Raw genomic sequence first — 16,126 nt, 5'->3', positions numbered from 1 at the left:
GAGCAGCACTTTCCTTTTTTCTTTTTGTCATGGAATTTGGTTGTATCCCATATTTTAGAGATTTTGGAATTGTAATGGGTCCTCCCCTTCCCACTTGTACAGTTCATCTGGTTGAGCTAATAGTAGAGGGAACATGTAATGATTCTTTTGGGTATTGAACTCTTTTTTGCAGGAAAAAGAAAAGAAAAGAGATAAGTAATCTAAGTTTGCCAGTATATTGTTTGAACTATTTTGGCATCTATTAAATTGAATTGCGGTTTTACTTACAATGGTACAGTTCAATAGCTTCAGTTTATTGGCATGTGGGTCTCATAGTTAGCCTATTGCAATTCAATAGAGAGTTCATCACATACAGAGCTGGCCCTGGCTTAGGGCGACCAGGGCCACAGCCCGGGGCCAAAATACAATGGGGCGCAAATTTTTCATAGAAAAAGGAAAAAAAAAAGAAGAGAAAAAAGAGAGAAGAAACTAAATAGACACTCAACATTAAGTCATGCGTTGGAAACCAAAACCATTTCTCCTCCTTTCCAATAAAAAGTCAAATGAACATAATAATAATTTAAGAATTGATAACCTGTTTAGCAAAATCAAAGTGATTGATTCGTCAATTTGTGGGTTTCAATCAGCAATCAAAGCCAAAGTGAAAAAAATACTTTTAAAAAGGAACTGGTATTTCTTCTATCTTTTTTTTTCAGTCGAAATGGTATTTCTTTTATGGGTCTTGGCCATCTTGAAGAGAGCACAATTGAATGAAAGGTTGTGCTACTTGAAATTTTGCAATTTGGATTTTTGAAGAGGTATCAAAACTTTCCTTTGTTTTTTCTCATTCTTTTCCTCTTTTTCTTTTTTTTTTTGTCTGAACCACGAGATGGTCCTGAATGGGCCCCAACTATGGGTGGCACCTTTAAGCCTTAACCACAACCCAGACTAATCCCCGCTCACAACGGATTGGCCCGTAAGGGGTAAAGTGCTGGCCAAAGTGGTGACTCCATACGAGAGCAGGGATCGAACCCCTGACCTCTCTTAAGGAATGAGAGTGCCGAACCACTCACACTAACCACCTTGGTTCGACAATTTTACTCACTCACTATCTTCTTCATGTTAATAAATTAACCACCATATTCTGTCAATATGTTTTGTTAGTTTTCTTAACTTTTTTATATTTTAAGTTGATTTGAATGTTTTTATTTTATTTTATACAAGCATTGAATGTTTAGAGGATGAGAACTGAATGTTTAGTTTAGTTTTATGTGATTATATTTGAAGGGAAAAATATGTTCAAAATCCAGATGTTATATTGTTCTCTGTTTATTAGTTAAATTATTAGAGTTGAACATTTCATGCTTGAGTGTGATTGATCATATTTTTAGTTGCTTTATTGCTATTGCCTCTAACTTGTTGTGGTGATTGTTTAGATTTTTATTGTCATTAGTTCTATTTAATATAAAATTTAGAACTCTAGAAATCTTAAAAAGAAAAATAAGACATAGCTCAAAGTCTAAAAAAGATCTTTAGAAAAATATTTTCTTAAAAAAATCAATGCTTAGTTTATTATATAAAAAAAAACTACAGTTTCAGTTATTAATGTGTGTACATGGACGCACTTTAGATTTTCGCCTTAGGCCTTTGAGAGCTCAGGACCAGCTCTGATCACATAGCACTCTCTATTGCAATGAACTAAATCACACAATTGCAAGTGCCACTTTACTATTTTAGTTCAATTTCATACAATAAAATTGAATTGATCTTAACCATTGCAGATGGTCTTATGAACCCAATTGTCCGAAGTTAGTGAAAAACACTTGAGTACATGGCGGACTTTGTGTATGGCTAGTAGGGGTCCCCACTTCTTATGGTATATAATCATGACTTTTTTATTTAAAGAAAATAAATTATCCCCGATAAAGAGAAAAATTAACAACAAAACATATTTCATGTTTTGGTATACATAATATTTGTATCTTTGTAATACTTATATCCTTCCCCTATGGTTTTTAATATTATATATTTGTATGTGCATATAAACTGTTTTTACTGTTTTCTCTTAGATTAGAGGTTTCAATTACCTTTTATTTTTGTGTTTGGGTTAAATAGAATTTTGTTTATTTATCTACTAGCCTCTCCGCATGCGCTTCCGCGCCTGCGAGAGGCTTTAAAAAGAAGAAAAAAAAATTTAGAATTAAAAAAGATAATGGGTGGTTGTGTTCCATAAAAAGAGGATCCATTATCAGATTTTTCTTTTAATTTTAATTTTTTTGTAATATGAAAAAGTGTGAATTTACCATATTATCCTCATTTAATTAATAATTTCAATTCTTAATGTTTGCATTAACCAAGGGCATTTTCTGGTATTTTGAATGTTTCACCATTCTCTGCCTTTTGCTTTATATATATAGATATATATAAAGCAAAAAACAGAGAATAGTGAAACATTCAAAATACCAAAAAATACCCTTGGTTAATGCAAACATTAAGAATTGAAATTATTAATTAAATGAGGATAATATGGTAAATTCACACTTTTTCATATCAAAAAAATTAAAATTAAAAGAAAAATCAGATAATGGATCCTATTTTTATGGAACACAATTACCCATTATCTTTTTTAATTCTAAAATAAATTTAATTTTTTTTAATAAAAAAAAGCATCTCGTAGGCACAGAAGCCCGTGCAAAGAGGTTAGTAAAAATAAAAACAAATGTTTATATCCGTTATTGTCATGTAAGTTTGGCCTTGGATCCATCGTTGGTTGATACAATTAACATAGATTTATTTTGAGATATTTTTAATAAATAAAAAAACAAAAGAATATATAAGAAAATAGAGAAATTTGACTAGATTAATAAATAAAAAAGGTAATGATTTCCCCACTCCAATTTTATCCACTTACACTTATTTTTTAGTTATAAAATGAAGTGTAAGTGGATAAAATTGGAGTGGGGAAAGAAGAAGAGACTGGTTGAGTAGTCATAGATAGGAGGCAGATAATTAAAAGTAAAAGAGAAGCTCAAAGAATTGGGCATGGCAGTGGCGCTCTGGTTAGATTTATGAGGGGTTGACGAAGCAGTTTCCTACCACCTTCCATGTGGAGGAGCTTTCGTTTTAACTTCAAAGTCATCAAACGCTAATTTATTTATTTTGACAGAGACGCGGTCTTTAATTTATTGAAGCATCTATGGGTGAGAGGCACGGCCTTTTACCTTTTCTTTGCTGAATAAATTGCTTTAATATAGTGCACATGGCCAGTATTGCTAAATAGGACAAATGGGTGATATTTCCAAAGATTTTGTTTTTTTGTCTAAAAATAAAAAATTGAAAGAATACTGAAACGAGTTTTATGGTTTGTTTTTTCTTAAACTGGTCTAAAGCAGCAATGTTGACGACTATCTCTATGGTATTTAGTTATAGTCAATTGAAGCAGTTTCTTTGTAATGCGAAGGTACCTACAATTTGTTGAAGTAAAGGGTAAGGAACCTTCAAGGCAACTTCTCGTCTTTTTTTCCCAGATGTGTTTTCTTCCAATACAGGATGGAACGTCTACTTTTTGACTAAGACCTCTACACTATTATTAAGGCTGGTTTGTATCTTTTTTTTCTTTCAGTACACATATGGTACCTTCGATGGAAAATGTATTCTCTCTCACAACGGGGCTCTATGTCCGGGACTTTATATTTGAGGCTCTAAATTTTTTATGTTGTAATTTCGTTTACGTGTTAATGTTCTTTTTTATTCTTTTGTTGAGTTATTTACATTCAGTGGCGGATCAGTGTAAAGGGCAGGGTGAGTGCCCGCACATCAAAAGTTTTTATTATTATTTAAAAACCTATATATGTTATAAGGGCAGCCTAAGTTTAAAAGCTAACTAACCCAATATATCCACGTTGCCCATCCAACTTCAAAGTGGTCCCAGCTTTTGTCTTTTCTCTTTTGGCACACCAGTTTTTCTCTCTTCTATTCTATAGACCCGACAACAACAGCATCCCTTTTCCCTCTCTATTTTATGCATCTTCCTATTATATTGGCTAGACAGTGGGCAACTTAGCAAAATCTTGTCCTCTCCTTTCTACAACAACAAGTAATTTATAATTCTCTCATTTTCTATATATCTTCAATTATAGTTTTAATTTAAAATTTAATATTCTAGGGTTTACTTAGAGATTGAATTATAATTTTGTGATTTTGTTGAAATTAATTAGGGCTTTGATTTTAGGAATTTTGTTGAGATGTTTCAATGTTTGATTTGTTCTTTGTTGATATTGTTGAGATGCTATTATTATTAGAATTTGTTTAATTTTTTGTTGGTATGTTTGATTTAAATTATTTATTTTACATGTTATTCATAGGTTATCTTTGATTATGTCGAATCACAATCGGAATCCCAAGAGAACAAAAAACTTGTTCTCTCTTTTTATGTCGGATCACAATCGAAATCCCCCCTGACTAAGTGTATCTTTTTCTGATTATTAATGAAATTCACTCGTACCGTCGAGTTTAGTATGTAAGTTCAGCCCAATCGGCTTTCCAATCCTGGATCCGCCACGGTACCCATTGAGCTTTTTGGCCCTTTCACAAAACTCCCTGGAGTTTCAGAAATTACATAAACACCCCTCAAGATTTTAAATTGTTTTTACAAAACTCATTTTTATTAATTTTTGAGTTAATTTCAATTTAGTACCATGAACTCTCACTTTAGAGCATATTTGTCCTTGCACTCTCAATTTTAACAATCATGTACCCTAATCTTTTTAATTTTTTGTAATATGGTTTCCACCATCAAAATTTCCCTTAATTGTCTACGTGGCACGCATGGGTCTCCCCTTTTTGCTGCTTTCAATGTCAATTGAAGGGTATTTTTGATCAATTGGTGTCTTCCGCAATTACTTTTGTTAAAAAAACTATGACACATTTTTTTTTGCAAGTTTGAGCGAGAAGGCACCAATTGTCCAAAAATACCCTTCAATTGTCCCTTTTTTGAAAGTTTAAGCGGGAAGGCACCAATTCCGCATGTACTTTTGTCAAAATTAACCCTTAATCTGCATTACTAAAATTGAGCCATTGTGGTTTTGTAAGTGGCACAAAAATTCAAAGAAGACCCGGAGGCAGACAAGTCTCTTCCAAGTGCATGTCCTAGGGTGGGCTATGTGGGTTTGGTATGTTTCAATTTTTTTTCCGGATTTTTAGTCCCACCGTTTACTATTATTTGCAATTGATATAAACTGCTATATAAAAAATAATAATTACAGAGTTGCTTTCATGTCATGTGGGTTCTGACTCTCACTTCATTTGGACCTTCATATGTGTTTTCTGAGTTGTTTATCTCAGCAACAGAAGGAACCATATTATCTCAGCAACATTAGCACGTCTTTTTCATCTTCATTTTCAAACCCCAAGTGGGAACTCACTTTTCCTAGCCCCCCTTCCACCTTCAAGGGTACGAACTTTCAAGGCAACTTCTTATCTTTAACCGAACTCGCTTTCTTTCATTACATGATAAATATGTATTTTGTTTAAGATTTTGAGCCTCTATATAATAATCATGCATTTACCTGTATTTCGTTACATTTAAATTGTTCTAATAATAGGCCAAAAGTCACTTTTGGTCCTTGTAGTTTCAATTTCGTCAATTTTGACCCTGTAGTTTCATATTTGTAGCAATTCAAGGACAAGTTAGTATTTCTGTCAATTTCTTTAACGATACAAGGGGCAATTTTGTCAACCCAAAACCCTTGAGCATAAAAGCTTGTCTGAAATTCTCCCCATTTCATATTTGGGTTTGAAATTCAACCACTAATCCCAATTTTTGAAGAACCCTAAACCCAAATGACCAATTTCAAGTCTCAATATGAAATTAGGGACGTTTCAGTTGAGCTTTTATACTAAAGGATTTTGGGTTGAAAAAATTGCCCATTGCACCATAAAAGAAATTGACAGAAATATTAACTTGTCCTTGAATTGCTACAAATATGAAACTACATGGTCAAAATTGACGAAATCTTCTAAGTGCATGTGAGAGCCATAATAGTAAAGCGTAAGGAAAAGAACCTTCAATGTTGTCTTTGATAGTGATACATCCTTTCTGACGCGCAAAAGCTTTTTTTCATTAGTTCATGATGATGTTTTTTTCTTTTTGACTAACATCTCTTCACAATTGTTTAACCTTCATTGATTGGATTCACCTCATGAAGAGAAATTTCGTTTGTACCTTCAAGCGTAAGGAGTCGGTAACTTTTTGTCTTTGACGGTGACACACGCTTTTTGCTACATGATAAATAGGTACATTATGAAAAAGTAGGTACTCAGAAAACATATATATATATATATATATAGGGAGGTGTCTTTGTAAGAGAGAAATAGGTACATTATTCCTATATAATAACTTCGTTTTCAAGAAGTAAAGGAATCCTTTACATCAAAATAAAAAGGGCAACTTAGTAGTCTTTCACAAGTCAATTGCTTTTCTTTTCACCTATCCGTTTTTTCCACGAAAAAGGAAAACAAAAACCACCTTGCCAAGAAATGATGTGAAAATTCATATGACAATATACACAACGAATCCACATGGCGGAAAAATGTTGAAAAATTCTTTGTGAAGGCCCTTATGATTAAAAGTAGGCAAAATGTCATTTTTGATTCCTGTAGTTTGCCACTTTTACCACTTTGATCCTTGTCATTTCAATTTGGTCAATTTTGTCCTTGTGGTTTCAATTTGAAACAATTCAAGGACAATTCTCAATTTCTGTCAATTTCTTTTAACTTCTGTTAGTTGTGGATGGGCAATTTGGTCAATAAATTATTAAATTAATTAATTCCTTTTAAAAATAAAAATTATTGTCCTAAAAATAAAACCTCTCTCTTTCGTTCTCCCAACCCAACGCCTTTCCCAACAGTAACCACCCAACCCCAATGCCCACACAGAGTCCCCCGCCAGCCACCACCTCCATATAACCCAACCACCACCCCAGCAACCAAAGCCCGCCCAACCCCAAACAACTCTGATGATGCAAACCAATGCTTGTTTTCAATTGGCTTAACTAAGACTAGAGAGGCAGGGAAGGGAAGGGAAGGACTGGGGTCTGGGTAGATTTTTTTACTGTTTTATTTTATATTGTATTTTAAAGTTTTTTAGTGGGTGGGTTCCACAGTGAATTGGGCTTTGGTATTCTAATAATTTGTGGACTGAATTGCCCCTCTACAAGTTACAGAAGTTAAAAAAAATTGACAAAAATTGAAAATTGTCCTTAAACTGCTTCAAATTGAAACGACAGGGACCAAAGTGGTAAAAGTGGAAAATTACAGGGACCAAAAGTGACTTTTTCCCTTAAAAATATGATGGAAAATTAGCTTTACGTTTAGATAGTCTACACGAGTTTTGGTGAAGAAATTTCATTGCTAGGAGGGAACAAGGTAATGATTTTGTGGGCATTTAAATTATTTGTGCCAAAAAAGGTAAAGGAATAAAGTTAGTTACAGAAGAAAAAAGGGAAATAGCCTAAAATGCCACCGGTTTTTAAGTTTTAAGTGGAAATATCACCCATCCCCAAAAATTTTGCAAATACCACCTATAAAATATATTTAGTGTCCAGTTATTGCCCACATAACACTTTTCTGAACTTTAGTTCTCTCTAAGCTCTCTATTTGTTCTCTCTCTCTCTCTCTCTCTCTCTCTCTCTCTCTCTCTCTCTACCCCAACTCTCCTTCTCTTTTCGTGCAGAATTATCCCTCTCACGCAGGTCCTCTCATGCAGCTTTGTCTCGCTAGCGCTCTTTGGTCTGAATTGTCCCCATCTCTTTGTTCTGAATCTGGAAACCCCTCATCGACCCCATCTTCTAGGTATGTCTTCTAAATAACGTAAGGTCGCAGCTGCTTGCAACCTTGAAGCTGTACTCCATTGCTGACCTCCAATAGGAGTTCTTGATGGTCATTTTCTTAATATCTGTGGGATTCTATGAAATAGGTTTTATTTTGATTGCTTGGGTTGCTGTGAAATTGGTTTTATTTGAATTGCTTTGGGTAATGTTTTTGAATCTTGATGCTCATCCGTCTGGGTTTTTACCAAATGCATTTAGATTGCTCAGGATATGTGAATCTTGAAACTTGGGATTTTCCATTTGATGTTTTAGATTTGTATAGTGTAATTGTGATGATACATTGTTCAGTGCTGTGATATTGATGTTTTATTGCTGTTGTGTTGTTGTTATATTACTGTTGTATTGTTTTTGTATTGCTATTGTATTGCCTGGTTATTGTGGTTGTATTGCTGGTGTGGCTTCAAATATGCTAATAAAATGTTGTTTTGTCATGGTTAGAAATGGAGACAATTGTTATTCTGGTTTGCTACAATGGAAAATGGGTAATCTCAAAGAAGATGTGCAAATACGAAGGGGGTGACTCAAAAGGCTTAATAGTACCACGAACCATCACATTTGTTGAACTGTTGGATCTTGTGCATCAGATTGGTAATACAAACATGGAAGACAAGGTTTGTTTAAAGTTCTCAGTTTTGATGGCCTTGAATGAGTGGAAGCACATAAAGATTGAGGACGATGATGATGTGAATTTTTTTATGAAGTACAATTGTGAGGTAACACCTTTAAAACTAGCCCCCTTACTCGTGAGTATAGAAGATAAAGGACTGACAAATGATGTAGTTGATAGTATGCATATGACGACAAATAGTAGTTGGATGGGTCAGTCTTCAGTTGCCATTGTTGACAGCAATGAAGTAATTCGGAATAATACAAATGTCGCTTATGTGGGAGGTGATATTGGGACAGATTTTATGGACATGATTGATTTTTGCGAGGTGGAGGAGATGCATGGTCGTGATAATGGTACTGAAACAAATGAAGTGTCAGTGTACTCTGCCCCTCCTATTTTGGGCCGCTTGGACACATCAGTCCAGTTGCCAATAATGCGTTTAGGAGGAGAATCTGAACCCACTCGTGAACATCATTTGAGTGAAATGAGTGAACATAACTAGTACAATGTGGCTAGTGTAAATGCTAGAGAAGCATATTTGGACAGAGAGTATTTACGAAGTGATTGGAATCGGCAAATTAAAATTGGGCAAATTTTCTCTAGTAAGGGAGCCTTGTTGACCAACTTACGGTTCAGGGCATTGAGAGGCCACTTTCAATTTAAGGTGCAAATCTTTTGCACAAAGAGGTTGCTTGTGGTTTGTTATCAACGTCCATGCCCATGTCGGGTCCGAGCATCGAGAATTGGAGAATACAACTTCATGATTATGAGGTGTACAACTGTCCATGAATGTGATTTGAGGTTCGTAAATGACAACCATCGTCAAGCAACCGCATCACTTGTAGTCACTTCATTGAAAAGGAATTTGAAGGATTGTCGGACAATATACAGACCAAGTGACATAATGAGAGATGTGAAACACAACTTTGGTTTGACCATTCATTATTCGAAAGCTTGGAAAGCGAGGGAGTTAGCTCTAATGTCCATTAGAGGATCAGCCAAGGAGGCATATTATATCCTTCCAGCCTATTGCTATGAATTGGAGCATATGAATCCCAGCACAAAGACACGCATCCATACTGATGAGAATAATCACTTTGTGTATTTTTTTATGGCAGTTGGCGCATGTATTAGAGGGTTTCGTTCTTCCATGCGCCCAGTGATAGCCGTGGATGCCACTCATTTAAAATCCAAGTATAAGGGTGTTATGTTTGTAGCTAATGCATTCGATGGTAATCGAAATATATATCCTCTTGCTTTTGGGATCGGGGATTTGGAGGCAGATGCATCATGGCATTGGTTTTTCACTAAACTTCATGAAGCCATTGGTGAGTGTCCCAATCTTGTTATCATTTCTGATCGCAATGTTAGCATAGAGAATGTGTGGAACAAAGTTTTTACAACAGCGCAACATGGCATATGCTTTTATCATATGAAGGGGAACATGAAACGCACTTGCAAGTTGAAAAAGCGTGATGAAATACTGATGCACTTTGAGCAGGCTGCGAAATCTTATTCAATTGCTGAATTTGATTGTCATTTTCGCAAGATCAAGAGGAAGGAATACGTTGCTCAATATCTTCAACAAGCAGGGTTACATAAGTGGTCTAGAGCTCACATGGATGGACGCCGCTACAATGTTATGACGACAAATATTGCGGAGTCAATAAACTCAGTCCTTAGGTTTGCAAGGATGCTGCCAATAGTTCATTTGATAGGGGAAATTATTAATCTTCTTGTGAAATGGTTCACCGAACGTCGTGAGTTGGCTTTGAAATGCACAACAACATTGTGCCCCAATTTTGGCGAGAAGAAGTTGAGGAATAGGTTGGATGATGCTTCAAGGATGAATGTGGTTAAACTAAATAATGTACAGTATAATGTTGTGGACGGTGATATGGACGGCCTCGTACATATGACGAACAACAGTTGTAGTTGCAGGAAGTTTCAGCTTGAGCAACTACCTTGCAAGCATGTCGTTGCAGTTTGCCGCTTCTTGAACCTAAATGTATACTCCAAGGCTTCTCGATATTACACTCGAAATACTTGGTTGAATGCTTATTCGGATAGCATCTACCCGGTACAGCCTCAGGGAATGTGGGTTATTCTTGAAGATGTTCGAAGTCGAGTTGTGCTACCTCCCATGGCGAAGGTCATGCCTGAAATGTAACTTCATTAGAATCCACAATATTAAAGTCCTTAGAATGCAATTATTACGCAATTACCGTGACACTCCTACTACACCTTCTTTTGTCATTACAAATTCAGACGATGCATGGGGCAAATGTGGGGCAAATACAAGGTGAAATCTCCTACGTGTTTGACTGGATATAGTTGCTGAAGAAGCATTACAACTGTTAACCCCAACAGATTCCTCATGTCTTTCCAAGAACACCCTTGAATTGATGCAATGTGCCCAAGCCAATCCCAATGCTGGACTCACTCATCTGCCTGATGTATGCATCGACTCCAAGTTTCCCAACCTCACCTCATTGATTCCATGATGTGGCACGATAAAATCCACCACTTGGTTGGTGACAACCACCGCTACCCCAAACCTATTTGCTAAAGCCTTCAATGTCCCTGATATCTTGAAAAACATTTCAGACCGTCGTTTCAAATCTGCCGGTGTTGCCTCATATTGTGATCGGAACAATGCAGCAATGGAATTAATAACAATGAGCTTGATAGGTAATCGAATGTGATCAATGACAATAAATGCTTGTATGCCTTGAAGGACATGGATGAGTTGTTCAGCATCATGAACGCCATGAACATATATGTCTTCCAATGCCTCCAACCCTATTAAGTTGGGGTATGATGCATGATAAAGGTTTGCTAGTTGTTGCAATCGACGAAATGAGAAGCTGAATTATGTGAATATGTAAAGGGAGGAGCCCCCTAGTCCGCCATGTGAGGGTGGGAGCTGAGCTCTTACCGTTAGTTGGAGACAAAGTTGCGTCTTCCCGGAACCGCTCTACCCTACCAATTCTGTTATGGAGTTGCAGGGTATCCCACCGCCCAAGCAGCCATCAAGTATTGGGCATCCGATGGATAATTTAGGGGTTGAAAGAGGAAGTAGCATGAGGTTTTGTGGTGTCATGTTTCTATAATTGAGGGGGGATGTGATGGTGATGCCGGTGCAAGGCATGAATTGTATATATAGAGTCCATATTGAAGGTGTGTAATGTAGGCCATGTGTCCTTTCATGGATGTATACTTCATCAGAGTCCACCTCAAATATTTTTTATTTTTTATTTTTGTATTTTTTGTTCTGTTTTAATTTTTTGTGTGTTTGTGGACCAAAAAATAAACAAAAAATTTTGATGATGACCTACTGCAATATTATCCTATTGTAACTCTATTGTCCTCTTATTGTGACTCTATTGCGCTCTTATTGATATTATATTGCCATTATCCGTATGTGTATTGTCCAGTTATTGCCGCTATAATCGTTTGAACTGGACAGGGATAAAGAAACTGTATACGCACAAATACAAAAAGAGGCTTCATAATTCCATCACATCCAAGTCCAAAACTTACATAATACAACAAGAGGCCACCTCATAGTTACATAATACAAGAAGAAGGCACCTCATAGTTCCATTCTACAGGTTGTTTCCACTACATTTGAAAGTCATATTAAAGTACCAAAAGTTTCCTGCTGTTCACACATTCGGAGTTGCATCTTCTTCAATTGCGGCGACTGCGACCCAAGAAATTCATGACCCCGGCCACAGTGATGTTCTCCCAGTTTCGTTCTGGATCCGCTATTTTTGCAAACTTGCGAAATAGTTCGAATCCGGTTTCCACTTGTTTTTGCTCCAACTGGGCCATTTTGTTACCTTCATTGAATAACATAACTGCAGTGGCAGGGGCAATTTCAATTTTTGCTTTCATACCCTTTATATGTAGGAGATGCATACGCGCATGATAACGAGACCGAATTGTGCGATTTTTTATGACATCCCACCTAGCTTGGCCCTCCACAATTTTTGAAACTATGTCTGCATGGAGATTTTTCCAAAACATTGTATTGCCTCGACATTGCTGCAGGCCATGGACCAAGTCTGCACTTAGTGAATTTGCTGACTTGGTTGGTGTTTCAGTCTCCCTTCCTTCAGTAATTGAAAGCGTTGAGTTTGGTGTGAGGTTAGGGTCCATGGTTTTGGATATTTATTGTGGGGTGGTGGATGACTTAATTGGACAAAACTGGGACTTAATGCGATGTGAGTGAAATGAGTGGGGAAGGTAATGGCTATAATGGCTGCAAGCAGGAGTTCATGTGATGGAAGTTTTCTGTTGATGGAGCTGGGATGAAGTTTTAGATAGGGAGGTATTAATGAGCTGGAGTAAATGATTCAGAAATTGGCGGGACAGATTGGAGGGAGTAATTGGCGGGACGGATTGGGGGGAGTAATTGGCGGGATTCTCTGGCGGGAGTTATTGGGCCGGAGTTATTACCTATATACTGTATGAATATTTTCCTATATTTGTATTTTGGAATTTCTGAATTTGGTAATTTTCCAATTTTATAATTTAAAGAATTTGCATAATTATGCTACTTTGCCTAATTTACTGACAAATTAAAATTGTCCAATACGGTAATTTTCCTATTTCCCATTTCTGCCATTTCAATTCATTTCCAAATTTCCAATTTTTCAATTTTAATTTTTTTTTTCCAATTTTCTCCTTTTCTAATTTTCTATATCGTATTTGCCGAATTTCCTTTTTCCTATGTTCCTATTTCTATGTGGCAATTTTCGTATTTTACCAAATTTTGATATTTTCCTATATTTGTCAGTTGTAATTTCCCAATTTATTGGTTTTCCCAATCTTCGTTTCCAAATTTCCAAATTTCCTATTTCGTAATTGCCTAATATTCTTTTTCCTATGTTCCAGTTTCCTATGTGGCAATTTTTGACTTTTCCCAAATGTTGACAATTTTCCTATATTTATAATTTGGAAATTCCCAATAAGGTATTTTTCCCATTTTCCGATTTTCCAATTTGGTTTTTTTTTCTTCACAATTACAAAAATTGCTTAGTTATGTAGTCCATGTATTGCCTGAAATGCACAATTTCCAATTTCCCATTAAGGTTTGGCTTTTTTTATTTGTAATCCAATTTTGTTATTGTTATTCTAAACCTGTAAATTACAGCCAAAGAGTAAATGGTGCACAGTGCACTCCCATCAAATTAATGGACCAACTACATACCCAATTTTGTCATATCTATAGTTGTCACTAACTGCTAACTCATTCAATACAATATAAATTAGACAAGTTCCTATATATAACAGAAGCATTGGCACCATCTTGAAGTCAAGTTTGGGAAAGGTTATTATTCTCAACTTACTAGAGACTGGCCATATTCTTGTTTTCAAGTTTTTAGAAGTAAAAAGTAGAGACTGAATGTACTTTCGAATATTTGTTTTTTGCAGACTGCAGCTGTCAATTGTCCCACCGATACTTCATCATGTCGGATGTACGCCCTCCAAACGACCATGTCAGTTACCCGGGAGACCAGCCATGGCATGTGCCGTTCCCATCTCCACCTCTGACTCCAAATCACGATCCCACTTCATCCAGAAGTGAGGCTGAGAGTAATGATCCACTTGACCAAATCTCTGCAGTGAAGCACGAGCTCCAATATTTTTGTAAGGCAACAGATTGGTGGGAGACCAAATGTGATGTTCATGGCCAAGTGATGGGAAACTTGGCCAACAAGTTGAACAGAGCATATGCTGGAGAAGTCAAGCAAACTCTAAAAGCAATAAGTCGGAGCAAAGAGTTAGAGTCCCTTAAGTTAAAATTGGAAGAGACAAAGAAAAATGTTGTCCAACAATTCAGAAAATCTGAAGAATATAACCATGAAATGGTTGACTGTTTCAACAACGGCTTCGAGATCTTCCGAGATTATGCTTCGGTCGTCTCACCAGACTACAATTGGAGCGAAATTGATATAGCTGGTGTCTGGCAGGTGCTCAATACGGGTGGAGAGGGAATGACTCATCATAGTCTCGTGCATGCAGCGAGGAAGAAGGCCAAAGACATGGATCTCTTGATGGACCTCTAAAAATTAGCATTTACTCGGGTTTGTGCAGCTAGGTAAGGGTGACTGCTGGTTGGGTTGATGTTGTGGCAGGTGAGGTGATGTGAAAGTATTGGCTTCATTTTCCATTTGCGGGATAGTATTGTTAGGGTTCGGGGTAGTTTTATTTTGCATGTCCAACGTGAAGGTTGTCTGAACTGGATGTCTATGTATTGTATGTAAAATGACCTACTATTGCTATCATATTATATGTATATTGTCTTAATAGTGCTATCATATTGTATATATTGTATCATATTGTGACCCTATTGTATTTATATAGATCAAATATTGCCACCCTATAGCATATATATTGCGCTTATATTGCTATATTATTCCGTGTATGTTAATCTACTATTGAAAGTCTATTTTATGTATATTGACTATGCCTCTGAAGGGGTTTAGGATTTAGGGCCTACGTCTTTGGAAAAGAAGAAGAAGACGAGAAAAACAATGTGCCTTTCAAAAATAGGCATTCAGATGCATCATAATTAGACCATAACATGTTTTATGAACTAATTTTTAAAAACAATAAGTATAAAAATATATATATATATTTTTAAAAAGATGGTACGACTAAATATGAAAATATGCAAATTATTCTTAGTCATCATATATGTACTTGTTGGATTCATAATTGACATAAATTAATGTCCTAATCATCCAATTAGAAACTAGTAATGAGCAAAGAAAAGTAAAAGATATTAAACAAAACAACAAACCCAAAATAAACACAAACAGCAATGTGTAGCACCCCTTTATCACAAGTTTATCGCTACTGTATCACCATGGTAACATAAGTTTGACACGTTTTAGGCGATAGCCCTTGAAAATAGAGTTGAAAACTCAAGAAATCTGAAACAGCACGTGATGGGCGACCGGTCGCCAGATTCAAGCGACTGGTCGCTTTTTGGCAGATTCGTAATTGACCGGTCGCCAGAAGAATTTTGCTCCAGACTTCGACTTTGCCAAAAAATGACCTGTCGCTTGCTTTGAGCGACCGGTCGCTTTTAGGCAGAGTCTTTGGCGACCGGTCACTGCCTAATCTGTCTGCGACGCTTGTATCCTTTATGCGACCCAATTTTCACAACTCATATATCTAGCAGTTCGAAATAGCTCAACTTAACACTCTAAAGATAAGGATGCTAATCAAAATGTATACTCCAAAACAAAAGCCCAATTTGAAAACCGAATGAGAAGTACATCCGTAGTGGTATTGATTATACGTACAACCCAATTTCGTTTCACAAAATCAAAAAGCATGCATATTCGTAGTCAAAATTGAGTACAATTTATTTGCCAAGTCTACAAAATTGATACAGGTTATGTGCCATGAAAGGCAACTAGCCACTGTCATCGACTGTACAATATTACATATGACTGAAATGCACAACATGGCCGCGGACCCTGTACATGATTTAACGTTGCTACATAGCATAACTAAACCAATTAGCTCTTTCAAAGTGGAAGGAGCACCATATAAAGTAGCTCCACCGGAGCTTCCATGTTTGCATATTCATAGTAAGGTTCGAATTTTCCAATTAAATTCTGACTGA

The 16,126-nt window shown here is 36.2% G+C and overlaps 2 protein-coding genes and 1 pseudogene across 2 annotated transcripts; 2 read left to right on the top strand and 1 right to left on the bottom strand.

Moving 5' to 3' along the window:
* Positions 1-9,382: 9,382 nt before the first annotated feature.
* On the top strand, positions 9,383-10,648 carry LOC148296471 (uncharacterized). The gene has a single exon (XM_088247901.1). The coding sequence runs from the start codon at positions 9,383-9,385 to the stop codon at positions 10,646-10,648; it is 1,266 nt and encodes a 421-aa protein (XP_088104027.1).
* A 51-nt stretch (positions 10,649-10,699) lies between these two features.
* Positions 10,700-11,581, bottom strand: LOC148296470 (DNA repair protein XRCC3 homolog pseudogene; annotated as a pseudogene).
* Positions 11,582-13,955: 2,374 nt separating this feature from the next.
* Positions 13,956-14,555, top strand: LOC148296469 (uncharacterized). Its single transcript, XM_088248213.1, has one exon. The coding sequence runs from the start codon at positions 13,956-13,958 to the stop codon at positions 14,553-14,555; it is 600 nt and encodes a 199-aa protein (XP_088104339.1).
* Positions 14,556-16,126: the final 1,571 nt, after the last annotated feature.

The sequence above is a fragment of the Prunus avium genome, chromosome 2 (genome assembly GCF_965620075.1).
Source record: "Prunus avium chromosome 2, drPruAviu1.hap1.1, whole genome shotgun sequence".
NCBI lineage: Eukaryota > Viridiplantae > Streptophyta > Magnoliopsida > Rosales > Rosaceae > Prunus > Prunus avium.
Note: the sequence above shows the minus strand (reverse complement) of the source record. Positions and strands in the feature narration are given on the sequence as shown.

Bases quoted from the DNA above. Each gene is read 5' to 3' on its own strand.
- LOC148296471 (XM_088247901.1), top strand. From the start codon at position 9,383: ATGAGAGATGTGAAACACAACTTTGGTTTGACCATTCATTATTCGAAA.
- LOC148296469 (XM_088248213.1), top strand. From the start codon at position 13,956: ATGTCGGATGTACGCCCTCCAAACGACCATGTCAGTTACCCGGGAGAC.